We start from the raw sequence: 13,499 nt of genomic DNA, 5'->3' as shown, positions 1-13,499 counted from the left end.
CTGAATTCGATATTCAACTTTTTACAGATGGTCCAGTGGAGATATTTACACACTCCTTTTCGTCACATTGTATAGTAACTGCCCCCCCCCCCAGCCGAACCTTGCAGCTAGATACCAGATAGCTAACGTTCTCTACTTCTCTGTAGTAGAATCTGCACTTGTTCATATATATATATATATATATATATGAACACATGATTAATAAAACATGTTAAAAAACATCTTGAAAAAGAGTTAAAAACATTTAATTTTAAAAAGGAAGCACAAGATAAGTGGATAGTCCTTAATTCGCGGAGTTTCGATGAAATACTCTCCTTCTCATCAGAGGGCAGGAATTAGCAAAATGCGGGATTGGATTTTGCATATAAAAGTATTTAATGAAATGAGTTCGAAATCATTAAAAGAAAAGTTCAAATGTGCACAGAAAAATCACTGGAGAGAATATTTAAAACACGTCTGCCAAGGCCGGAAGAATCAAGTAAATTCCACGGATTAAGGACTATCCACTTATCTTGTGCTTCCTTTTTAAAATTAAATATGTTTTTAACTCTTTTTCAAGATGTCTTTTAACATATTTTATTAATCATTTGTTATATTATAAGCTCTATTTCCTTTTCGGTTTTATTGAGCTTTTACATCTGGTTGAGATTACTTTGCTAGTAAATATTAACTCTTTAATATTTATAATATATTTTAAGTTTACCATTTTGATTACCTTGGTAGACTTATTGTAATTTTTATTTATATATATATATATATATATATATATATATATATATATATATATATATATATATATACCTTCAAACACCCAGGCAACGCCAAGCACCCAAGCTAGTATATATATATGTATATATATATATTTGGGTGTTTGGAGGTTAGGTTGTGTGCTGAGCAAAAAAAAAAAGTTGTAGTAGGCAGGCAGGCTTGAACCCACGACACGAAGGAAAAAGAGGTGGAAAAAAAAAGTCTTACTGATGTTCCTACCATGGTTGTAGCATCACAGGTGGTCTAAATAACACCTTTTATGCGACGTCAAGGGTTGAAAGACTTGAAAACTATGTCAGCAAAAAAACTGACCCTCCCTGTAACAAAGTGCCCCGTTGGCCAATTTTTCAATATGTCTTCCAAAGGGTCGAGCTTCAAAATGATACCGATCTTGTGAAAATCCATCACCTCTGTCAGAAGTTTAAGGCAGACATACAAACATACATGCATACATTTAAACAGACAGGTGAGATTTATATTATAGACTAGTGGGGGGTACTCAGTGTTGCCCGGTGTTTGGAGGTGTGTGTGTTAAAAAAAAATGCATTTACATCTGGTTGATAAACTTATTGTAATTCTTATATATATATATATATATATATATATATATACACACACACACACATACACACACACACAAGTAAGGTAGTTTCTTATCTAACTACACAGATGAGCTATGATACAGCGAAACAGTACTGTATATGGATGACTATTGTTGGAGACACCCCTCCATGGGATTAATGGACTATCTCATGACGTCACTTCCTCTGGTGACATCACTTCCAGTAACGAGACCGGTGCCCGGAGTCAGAGATTGACATGCGACCAAGGGGATAGGGTGCACACGCCCCACCATTGAGGAATGGTACGGCTCAGCTCACTTTGCCTAAAAATCCTGTGTTCCTTCGTTTAATACGATTTGACCTCATAACAACTGGCGCCGTCAGAGTCGACTTTCACACGGGTTAAATAAAAAAAAAAATTTTTTTAAATTCTAATTGACTTCAAAAGACCTTCGGATTTACAAGTGGGCTGACAATTATGTTCTAAAAAAAAAACAAAAAAAAAAAAACAGAAACGAACACATCAACGAAATTGAAAAGATTCTTTTTTTGTCTATATTTAAATTGAAAAGAACTGCGCTTAACGTATTTTGGTTGCTTAATGAAAGAAGGCGGGAAACAAAAGAAAAATGTTGACCCAATTTTTACTGCGAGAACAATTCTATTGTAAACTGTCGACTGTATGCAAGTTTGAACATTTTTTTTTAAAAATGAAGAGAAAAGTTGTTTTTTTTTTTTGCCTTTATTTTGTGCTGCTAACTTTATATGCAATATTTTAATGGGAGAGAAATGTTTCTTTTTTTTCCTCCTTTTGTTTTACTTGGACTAAAACAAAGATACTGAAATATTCTATTTTTAACTGTCGGTTCTAAAGTCAAAAACTTTTTTCTTCCGTGTGAGACAACCCCCTCCCCCCCACACACACACATATAAAAAAAAACTAGCCATTTCGGTTAACTGCCAGACAATTCTACAATTGTTTTTATTCTTTTGCAACTGTAGTGTATCACAATGCATTTTTTTTTGTTTTGTAAGTAAAATTGTTTTTTGTCCACCCTAATATCGGGTTATCTCTAAGTAAAAAATAAGGGATATATTGCTCCCTCCTCATACGCACACACTCAAGGAAAGGACATTTTCTGTTTTTTTTTTTATTATTTTATCTCTTCTCCAGTCAAAAACGGAAATAATTTTTTTTTTTTCGTGCATTTGAAAAAGCCATTAAAAGATGGAGGACGTTAAAACAGTATTAATACAGCTAATCAAAGCCCAGATGGATCAGCAGCAGAAGGCTGAGGAAAATTTAAAAGAACGTGATAAACAGCTCCAGTTAAAATTTCAAGAGAGGCAACAAGCGTTGGAGGAGAGAATGCTACTTCAACAACAAAGACAAGAAAAACTATTGTTAAAAATATTCGATAGAACGGAACACAGGGACGACAGTTTTGCTTTTTCCCAAAGTACAATATGGAATGCTATAGAAACGTTCAACTACCAACCAGAGGTGGATGGTACTTTGACACTTCCTATCGGAGATATGAGGACCTATTCACCATAGATTGTCAAGAGTGGAGCAATGCTAAGAAAGTTTGCCTACCTTTGAGGAAATTAGGGACCACAGAACATAGCAAGTTTGTGGATTATATCTCCCCAGGAAGACGAGTGAATTGGAATTTTCTGAAGCGGTCAAACTTTTATCTGAACTGTTCAGCCCAAATTCTACGCTCTTTTATAAAAGATGGAAATGCTTTAACCTGCAAAAAAGCGACGATGACGATTACCCGACCTTTGCATTCATGGTAAATAAACACTGCGATGATTTCTGTCTATCTGATTTATCAGCAGACAACTTCAAGTGTTTTATTTTTGCACAGGGTCTAGTCTCATCCAAAAATGCGGAAATTAGATTTGAGAGCAAACAGGGCCTCACCGGGTAGTCTGCGTAAGGAACAACTCAGGACATGTCGAGGAGTCAGACGCAACATGCATTAGAAGGACAAACTTTCAGACCGGAAAAATACTCACCCTGAAAAAGCAAAGTAAGAAAACTCAGGCTACACCTAATAAGTACCACCCAGTCACAAGGCCCGGATCCCCTACAAGCCCGTGCTATCGCTGTAGCAGGAAACATTAGTTTGGTTTGGTTTTACGGCATATCAACCTTATTTTTTTTTTTGGTTATTTAATGCCGAGGATGGAATACTGTTGCCATATCTGGGCAGGAGCTGCTAAAAACAGCCTATCCTTCCTTGACAGAGTACAAAATAGACTTCGTGGCTTAGTGGGGGATGCCCTTTTCTTTACCCTGCAACCTCTCTCCCACAGAAGAGACCTTGCGAGCCTATCCTTGTTTTATCGTTATTTCCATGGCAGGTGCTCGTCTGAACTCCAATCTCTGGTCCCCCCTCGGCAATCTTTCACGAAAAACACCCGTCTAGCTGAATCCACTGTGAAAAATTTCCCCCACTCTATATCTGTGCCTAAATCAAAACGCGGATTCCATGAACAAAGCTTCTTTCTTAGAACTGCATGTCTGTGGAACTCTGTTCCATCTGCCTGCTTCCCACCGGACTACAACTTGGATGTCTTCAAGTCCAACGTTAACAAATTCCTAATGAACCGTCCCCCCTTAAGTAAACACTTCATCAAATCTCCACACTAACGTAATGTACTTGTAATAACCCTTATCCCTGAGTGGCTTCCGGGCCTTGATAAGTGGTGATCTCTGTGTAAAAAAAAAAAAAAAAAAAAAAAAAAAAGTTTCAATTTTTTTTTTTTGTGGAATAAATATTTTAATTTAATCAGTGAGTCAAATCAGACTTTTTTGTATCATTAGGTGATGGTTAAGTCAAGGTTTCCACAAATATATATACTAAATCGAATGTGGCAGGAAGGGCCACAAAGCGATCCAGTAACTACTGTAACTGCTTCAGCACTAACCCTATTCGGGTTTAACTGGCTTCTCCCGAAGGAGGAAGTTTCATGGGAGTATGAAATTCACAAGCGGTCCCCAGCCGCATGTATATCCCTATCAGGGGAGATGACGACGTTAGGTTTTTGCAATTTCTTGCAGGGAGGTGTCAACGTCTTCCTACATACAGCACCTGGTCTTCCCAAATTGGTTACCCATTTTAGTAATGACCAGGCTCAACGTTGCTTAACTTTGGTGATCTGACGGGAACCGGTGTGTCAACGTGATTATGCCGTATCCAGTGCTGGAAGAACAAGGTCAAGAACAGCATCCAACAGAATTAGATTCGACTTGGATTCGGATAAGAACCAGCGCAAATATGTCAAATTTAACATTGCAAATAAAACTGTGCATCTACAATTGAATTCTGGATCAGACCTGTCCATCATTAACCGTAATACATGGAAAAGGCTAAGGAAACCAACCATGCGAAAGATGAACAAAGTGGAATTTGAGGGAGAGCTCACACTCCCGGTGACCTTAAATGATGTTACTAAAAAAGTGGAAGTGTATGTATATAGGACATCCGAAAACCTGTTCGGTACTGACTGGATGGAGCGATTCAAATTGTGGGACCATGCTGGGTGGCCTTGATTTCGCTTGCTTGGATGATATCGCCATAGCCAGTAAATCCACAGATGAGCACCAAAAACACATACATGAAGTTTTTGGAAGAATTCAAAGTTTCGGCTTTGAAGTAAAAGAAGCAAAATGTGACTTCCTGATGAAGGAAACACGTTACTTAGGTCACATTATTGATGAAGATGGTAGACACCCTGATCCTAAGAGGGCGGAAGCCATAAAGAACATGCCGGCTCCCAATAACGTGCAAGCTCCTATCCTTACATCAAACACCAAACACCTATCCTTACATCATCAACGCTCTGATCCCCATCTGGCATCAATTGTGATGGATGGCTCTCGTCTGGGTGAGGCCCCGTGTTTTGACAAGCTTCTGGGTTTGACCTTTACTCCTGATCTGAAATGGAACACGTACATCAAGTCTGTTGCTAAGGTCGCTGGAAAGATGGTGGGATCCTTCTACCGCTCCAGAAGATATCTCACTACTGATGCAATTCTCTATCTATATAAAAGCCAAGTACGTCCAAGGATGGAATACTGTTGCCATATCTGGCCAGGAGCTGCTAAAAACAGCCTATTCTGCCTTGACAGAGTACAAAATAGACTTCGTGGCTAAGTGGGGGATGCCCTTTTCCCTACCCTGCAACCTCTCTCCCACAGAAGAGACGTTGCGAGCCTATGCTTGTTTTATCATTATTTCCATGGCAGGTGCTCGTCTGAACTATAATCTCTGGTCCCCCCCTCGCCAATCTTTCACGAAAAACACCCGTCTAGCTGAATCCACTGTGAAAAATTTTCCCCACTCTATATCTGTGCCTAAATCAAAACGCGGATTCCATGAACAAAGCTTCTTTCTTAGAACTGCACGCCTGTGGAACTCTGTTCCGTCTGCCTGCTTCCCTCCGGACTACAACTTGGATGTCTTCAAGTCCAACGTTAACAAATTCCTAATGAACCGCCCCCCCCCTTAAGTAAACACTTCATCAAATCTCCACACTAACGTAATGTACTTGTAATAATCCTTATCCCTGAGTGGCTTCCGCGCCTTGATAAGTGGTGATCTCTGTGTAAAAATAAAAAAAAAAAGTTCCAATTTTTTTTTTTTTTTTTGCGGAATAAATATTTTAATTTAATCAGCGAGTCAAATCAGACATTTTGTATCATTAGGTGATGGTTGAGTCAATGTTTTCACAAATATAAATACTGAATTGAATGCGTCAGCACTAACCCTATTCGGGTTTAACTGGCTTCCCCCGAAGGAGGAAGTTTCATGGGAGTATGAAATTCACAAGCGGTCCCCAGCCGCATGTATATCCCTATCAGGGGAGATGACGACAGAAGTATTTTCGCTTTGTGATGAGGTTTTACTATGGCGGAAGAGTGGTAATTCCCAAATGTCTTCAAAAATTAATTTTACGGGATTTTCACACAGGACATCCTGGAAAAAATCGTATGAAGAGTTTGATGAGGAGCTATGTCTACTGGCCTAATATGGACAAGGATATCAATGAGAGGATAGACTCGTGCACAGGCTGTGCCCTTGTGGCTAAATCACCACCTACTACGTTTAAACCTTGACTGAAGACTGACCAGCCATGGTCTAGGGTGCACATCGATTTTGCGGGTTCGCTCAAGGACAATTATTACTTAATTGTACCTATTTACTATGCCTCCCCACGGGACAGAGTTAGACACCAGGGTCGTTTTTTAACGTTGAGAAAAGGTACAAAAATAAAAATTGTCTCAGTCGTGAAGGATTTCTCCTCCACCGAAAGAGAACAAGAAATAGAAGTGCAGCATCTGAAGAACAGATACTACACTTTGATCTTGTCCCGAAGGCCAAGAGTAGTTTCACCAATGGTATTGAGGTGCAGAAGACCAAGAACTGGAACGACTATAAATTTCTTACATAAACTGTTCGCACGTTTCAGTGTAGTCGATTGCACATAAGTGATCATGGAACCCAGTTTACGTTTTCTGAGTTCGAAAGCTTTTGTGATACGTTCCAAATTAATCATATCACGACTCCCCAATACCATCCACGATCAAATGGGCAAGCGGAACGCTTCATTGACACTCTTAAAAGAGCACTGAAGAAGGCTCAAGGGACCCCACCAGATGAAGTATTTCAACAATTTCTACACGTGTATAGGAGTACACCCAACCCGAACACACCAACAGCAGTCTCACCTGTAGAAATGATGTTTGTGCGGAAAGTGAGATCCATTTTTGACAAGCTCTTAACCAAACAGTCAAGGCCACTAGTGACCACTTATGTACCAAGTAAATGTTTCATATCAGGTGAAAGAGTGTTGTTCAAAAGTTATAAAAATAGCACATCATTCTGGGAGGTGGGTAGAATTACTAAGAGAGTCGGTGACAATGGTATATTTCATACAAGGACTAACATATACCCACAAACGTCACTAGAACCAACTAAGAAGATGTTGATTAGTTGAAACCAGCGACAGTCCACCATTGGAAGATGAGCCGATAGAGCCTGTCTTCGAAACTTTTGATCTTGAACCTCCTCAACCAACACCTGAACTACGGCAGTCGTTCCATAAGAGAAAGTTTATTGAGCCATTGAGGGTAATGCTTGGGAGGGTGGGGGGGTGTTGGAGATGCTCCCCCATGGAATTAATAGACTATCTCATGATGTCACTTCCACTGGTGACGTCACTTCCGGTAATGAGACAGGTGCCCAGAGTCAGAGATTGGCACGTGACCAAGGTCGGGTGCACAGGCCCCACCGTTGAGGAATGGTATTGCTCAACTCGCTTTGTCTTTAATATATGTGAATACATGTTCGTTTCCTAAAAATCCTGTGTTCCTTCGTTCTCATCACCACTTAGCCCCATAACAACTATATATATATCTATAATATAAAGCTGAATGTCTGTGTGTGTGAAATGTTGCTTTTTTTTTTTTTTTTTTTCATTTAGAGGTGAAGTTTGAGTCATCGGTGACATTTATCGCTTTCGTGATTGTCCTGCAAAATAATAAAAAAATAATCGAACAATCGATTCAGGTTGCGTGATTTTAAGCTGTCACTTTGTATATCACTTATAAAAATCCCAGTAACTTATGTGTACGAATAATATATATATATATATATATATATATATATATATTATTCGTACACATAAGTTAGGTTGGAGGGGGAAGGGGAATAGAAAAAAGATGTTTATTTATCTTCAAAGACCTCACTCATCCTTTTACCGTTTTTTTATGACTCCCACCCAGGTTGCATGCTAACTTGATAAACGAAATAGGAAAATGTATTTGGTGGAAATATCACTTTCGACGGTAATTCTTGGCCTGAAGACGTAATCCCCCAACGTGGGTGATTACAGAAACATGTATGCACATATGTAGCCATAAATGTTTGTATAAATAAAATTAATATACCTGCTCTGTTCACTCATTGAGCACTATTTTGGTAGACACATGTTGTTTCATTGGATGTACTTCTAGGAAACTAAATTCTACTGGCTATATATATATATATATATATATATATATATATATATATATATATATATACAGGGTGTCCGTAAAGTTACTATACAGTCTTATTGTTTTATTGTATTATATTTGTATCAATAGTCAATATTTATTTTTTTACAGGTTTATTTAATCAAGCATGCCACGCAAGCTAACTTTGGAAGAGCGCAAATTTATTTTGAAGCGATATTGGAAGACAGAAATTGTTACAGTCTTTTCGGATGTAACACGTGTATTTTCTGAGATTTTTATAAACATAAAGGTGTTATTTCTTTTTATTTCTTTTGTTACAAATATTTTAATACAATATCTTACTGTACTGTTAATATATTACAGGGTGTCTGTATAGAAACTTGTAAGGCTGTATAGTAACTTTACGGACACCCTGTGTATATATATATATATATATATATATAAAGCTGAATGTCTGTGTGTGTGTGTCTGGTCACGAATAGGCTCCTATATGGTTGACTATTTTAAAAAACTGATTACATATAATGATAGAAGATGTATCGAGACACAGGAATGGGTATGTTTGATCTGGCAGAACGGTGGCTCATTCAAATTGTGGGGTGTGCGTTCACGCCTGGTTCACAAAATATGGAAATAAAAAATTAAAAAAAAAACGTTTACAAGTGTTTTGGATATAGATGTACATAATAATACTTTGATAAGTATGTTTTAACTTAAAGATGGTATAATAAAATTGTGGGGTCTGCGTTCGCGCCTGGCCTCCATAGAATGGAAATAGGCACAAACTTTAATAAAGACTTTTCATATCTATCTGCGTAAGTATACTTTGATAATTATGTTTCAGTTTGAAGAAATATGGTATAATAAAATTATGGGGTGTTCGTTCGCGCCTGACCTCCATAGAATGGAAATATGTCACAAAGTTTAACAAGGTGTTTTAATATAGATCCACAGAATATTGTGATAAGTGTTTCAGTGTGAACAGGTATGGTATAATAAATTATGGGGTTTATCTATTTTATTTTTACTTTCATCATATTTTGCTTTGGTTTTGATACCTCCGAATTCAAAACTATCTCTTTACAACCCTTCCTTTTCATAACCTATCATACTTTCATAAATCAGAGTCCATTTTCTGTAGGCTGTTTTTGACGGGTACTTTTGCTGGTAATATATATATATATATATATATATATATTTGTAGTCATCGACATACAGTCCTGTTTTGTTGTATCACAACTCATCAGTGCCGTTAGACTAGCATCTCTCTCAAGCCAAGGATTGAACCTAGAACCGTCGTGTTGACAGTTGGCAGTTCTCCCACTCGACTATGGAAGTGACGCCCGTAAATAACTCGTCGGAATGTCTATTTAAATAGACACCCGCCACCACTTTTATAGTGCTCAAATCGCCTGCTTGTAAACAAACAAACGAGCTTCGCATTTTTCAGCCAATTAAGTAGCGGGTGAGATTATTTACGACAATGCTCTACCTAAAGAGGTTGGTTGGTTGTTTTGTTTTACGGCATATCAACCCTTTTCGGGTTATTCAATGCCGAATCTGGTGATTTTGAAGAACGATTTTTTAATATAGTATATTTGTTTTTTAAGTCGTATTCTATTTAACCCATAGTTGGGACCCTAACAGGTGCTACCACTCCGGGTCAGAGTGGACCTGGGAGCAATGGCAATAAAAGGGTGGCTCCACACTCCCTAAGGCCTGCAAGCTGGGGCCTCACCATCGGATATAGTTTAAGGTTATATCCTACTTACTCTTCATATCAAACTTTCTCCTTCGTCCTTTTATGTAGTTCGACCATTTCAATAATGATTGCCGTAACAGAAATCGGTTCCGATGACGCCGAGCAATTTCTTGTTTCTTACAGAGTTCTTCTTTGACAATAAGAGCACCAACCCATCTCCGCAGCGTCTGAAAAATAAAAATATAAATTTTAAATTGGCACTTCTGCAGTATACGATCAGCAGCAATGTTCGGGAGGGGGGGGATTTTTTTCGAACAAAAATTATCTGAAAACCAAAAAGAAATGTATCAAAATATAATTGTCAAAATATTAATTTAAAAGTCCATGTAAGAAAATATAATTTTGATAAAACAATTTTGTAATGAAAGCAACATTGGACTTTTTTAAAGTAAAATTGTTTATTTATTTTTTTTTTTTTCAAACAAGTTAATTTAAATGAAACATTTTTTGAATTAAAGCAACATTGGATTTTTATAACGTATATGTCATGGTAACATAAACTCAGCGAGTTTCTAACAGTATTTTGTATAGTTTTTTTTTATTTTAACTCATTTTCTCAAACTTAACATGTTCAACATAAAGTCCGCCGCCATTTGTATTTTTCCAACACATCGATAAACAGTTTTTCGAGCTGAATATAACATGTTACATTAAATAAAAACACTAAAAACATATCCAAAAATTTGATATACAGGGTACTGAGATTTAGGAAAATGTAATTTGGTTGTTAAGGGGTCAAAGTTCAAGGATTTGACCTTTGAGAACTCTACCAAACTCCTCTGCCAATTTTGGGTGTAAACACTTGAAATTTTAGATATAGGTTCCTTGGACATGGATCTAACTTAATAACTTGATTTGAGCCTAAAACAATAAATGTTAAGGGGTAATAATAGGAGTCAAAGTTAAAAAAATTGACCGTTTTTTTTTTTTTTTTTGCTCAACATACAACTCCAAACACCCGGGCAACGCCGGGCTGAAATGCTAGTCAGTAATAAAGTAAGAAATGGAATTTTTATTTGATTAAATAATTTGAAATACAAAATAAGATTTTTGTTTTAACTTAATTATTTCTATTATGCAATTATTTATTATTTTAATCTGCTATAATATATATCAGGTTGAAATATGTTAAACGTGTTCTTTTCCTCCTTCGCGGTACGGACTCCACCAATTTGGTACGGACTAGTACCAATTTTTTTTTTTTTTGTGCTCAACACACACCTCCAAACACCCGGGTACCCAAGCTAGTATATATATATATATATTATCTAACTGATAAGCCCAAATGAGGGCGAAACTCGAGTCTTGGACTTCCGGTTCGTTGACTGTCATGGCTCTTGTGGGCTGCGATGTTGTTTGGCTGTGGAATTTATTATATACAATCTCTCACATTCTGAAAATCCTATCATAAGTTGCTCGCTTGGTTAGTATTGCTGGATGGCATCGTCCTTTCGAGTTAAAACTCCTACTTGTGAGACATCAGCTTGGGGTTATTAGCTGGTTGGATGACCGCGTCCCTTGTTGAGACGAAGTAGGTTCATTTCACAGTCGGATTTCGGCGCGGTTTGCTTGATCTGTGTTAGTTAATTGAAATTCTTGTGTGCAGGGCGTTTGCTCAGTTGGTAGAGTGCTTGCCTTGCATGCAAGAGGCTCGGGTTTCGAATCCTGAGTTCGGATGTGTCTAACTGATGAGCACACATGAGGGCGAAACACGAGTCTTGGACTTCCGGTTCTTTGACTGTCATGGCTCTTGTGGGCTGCGACGTTGTTTGGCTGTGGAATTTATTATATATATATATATATATATATATACACACATACATACATACACAGGGTGGTCGCTAGAAAAGCGGGAAATTTGTCAAACGATTTATTTTTAACAAAGAATTATATTATACTCATAGAATGCCGTCCGTGCACTTCACTGCTCGCTCATTCTTATAACTTTTTATATGCTAGCGAGATAATATATAATACTTATGGAATGACATCGTAAAAATCTTTTTTGTCAGCTACTTTTATCTTACAAAATCTGCTCTGTGAATTCGTTTTTTTCTGCTTCTGCTGTTGCAGCTGCTGCGGCGTGATGTTTGACCGACAAAACGACCTGCATTTTTAAACGCTTATTGTTGACTCTCCTAAAGTCCCTGCCGTCGTGGCGTAATGCTATGTCGTCAGACTATTAACCTCAGGGCTTTGGGTTCAAGCCTACCTCCCAAACCTTTTTTCGCTGTTTTCTTTTGTTTTTTGTTTTTGTTCGACTGAATACTCCGAAAATCAAATTAAAATTTAACAATTGTTTTTTGGAGTATTCAGTCGAATAATAAATTAAGATTGTAAATTTCAACGTACAATTTTATTTTTCTTTCCCTTATAATAAGCTCTACTTCCTATTGCATATTGAGCTTTTTTATTTGGTGGGGATAAAAGTTTAGACTAGCAGGGGTGCCCGGCGTTGCTCGGGTGTTTGGAGGTGTATGCTGTGCAAAAAAAGCAAAAAAACAAAAAAAAAAATGGTTAATTTTTTAAAACTTTGACCCCTATTATGACCCCTTAAAATTTATTGTTTCGGGCTCAAATCACTTTATTAAGTTAGATCCAGGTTCAAGGAACCTAAATCTAAAATTTCAAGTGTCTCGACCCAAAATTGTCGGAGGAGTTTGGTAGAGTTCTTAAAGGTCAAATCGTTGAAATTTGACCCCTTAACAGCCAAATTTCTGGCTGACACCCGTCACATCGATTTTCCCAAATCTCAGTACCCGGTATTTCAAATTTCGAGTCTATAGACTAAAAATTGACAGAGTTATTGCGTAGGGAAATGTACACAGACACACAGACAGACACGTTCACTTTTATAGATATATAGATTGAAGTTTGCCACTATGTATATCAGGTAAACACTACATCCTTTTGATTTCATGAATGTAGAAATGTAGATTTCATATATGTAGAAAAGCGAGAAATTTGTCAAACAATGATTTATTTTTTACAAAGTTTTTCAAAGACAAATGTTATATTATACTCATAGATACTCAAAATGTCATCCGTCTTAACCTAGATATCCAAGCTCGACAACAAAAAAAACAATAAAAAAAATAGCAATTGCGCATTTTATTCATCATCTAAGCTGACCTTCAAATTTCCCGCTTTTCTAGCGACCAACCTGTATATATATATATATATATTTTTTTTTTTTTTGTATTCCTTCAACAAACAATTCTTATATATATATTTGAATTAAAAAATAACTTCAAATAATTATATGATCTATATACGAATTGTCTCCCTTGAATATATATATATATATTTGAATTAAAAAATAACTTCAAATAATTATATTATATACAAATTGTCTCCCTTGAATATATATATA

The 13,499-nt window shown here is 36.9% G+C and overlaps 1 protein-coding gene and 1 pseudogene across 1 annotated transcript in view; both read right to left on the bottom strand.

Moving 5' to 3' along the window:
- The window catches only part of LOC145271169 (protein SFI1 homolog), a 324,462-nt gene that overhangs the window by 249,025 nt on the left and 61,938 nt on the right, over positions 1-13,499 (bottom strand). Inside the window, exon 8 of the mRNA XM_080126698.1 lies at positions 10,137-10,293. Coding sequence (XP_079982824.1) covers positions 10,137-10,293 — 157 coding nt within the window. The remainder of the gene's footprint in view (positions 1-10,136; positions 10,294-13,499) is intronic.
- Positions 4,424-4,542, bottom strand: LOC145272029 (5S ribosomal RNA; annotated as a pseudogene).

Source organism: Euprymna scolopes, chromosome 46, assembly GCF_053919585.1.
Source record: "Euprymna scolopes isolate OS-2025 chromosome 46, ASM5391958v1, whole genome shotgun sequence".
Classification (NCBI taxonomy): domain Eukaryota; kingdom Metazoa; phylum Mollusca; class Cephalopoda; order Sepiida; family Sepiolidae; genus Euprymna; species Euprymna scolopes.
Note: the sequence above shows the minus strand (reverse complement) of the source record. Positions and strands in the feature narration are given on the sequence as shown.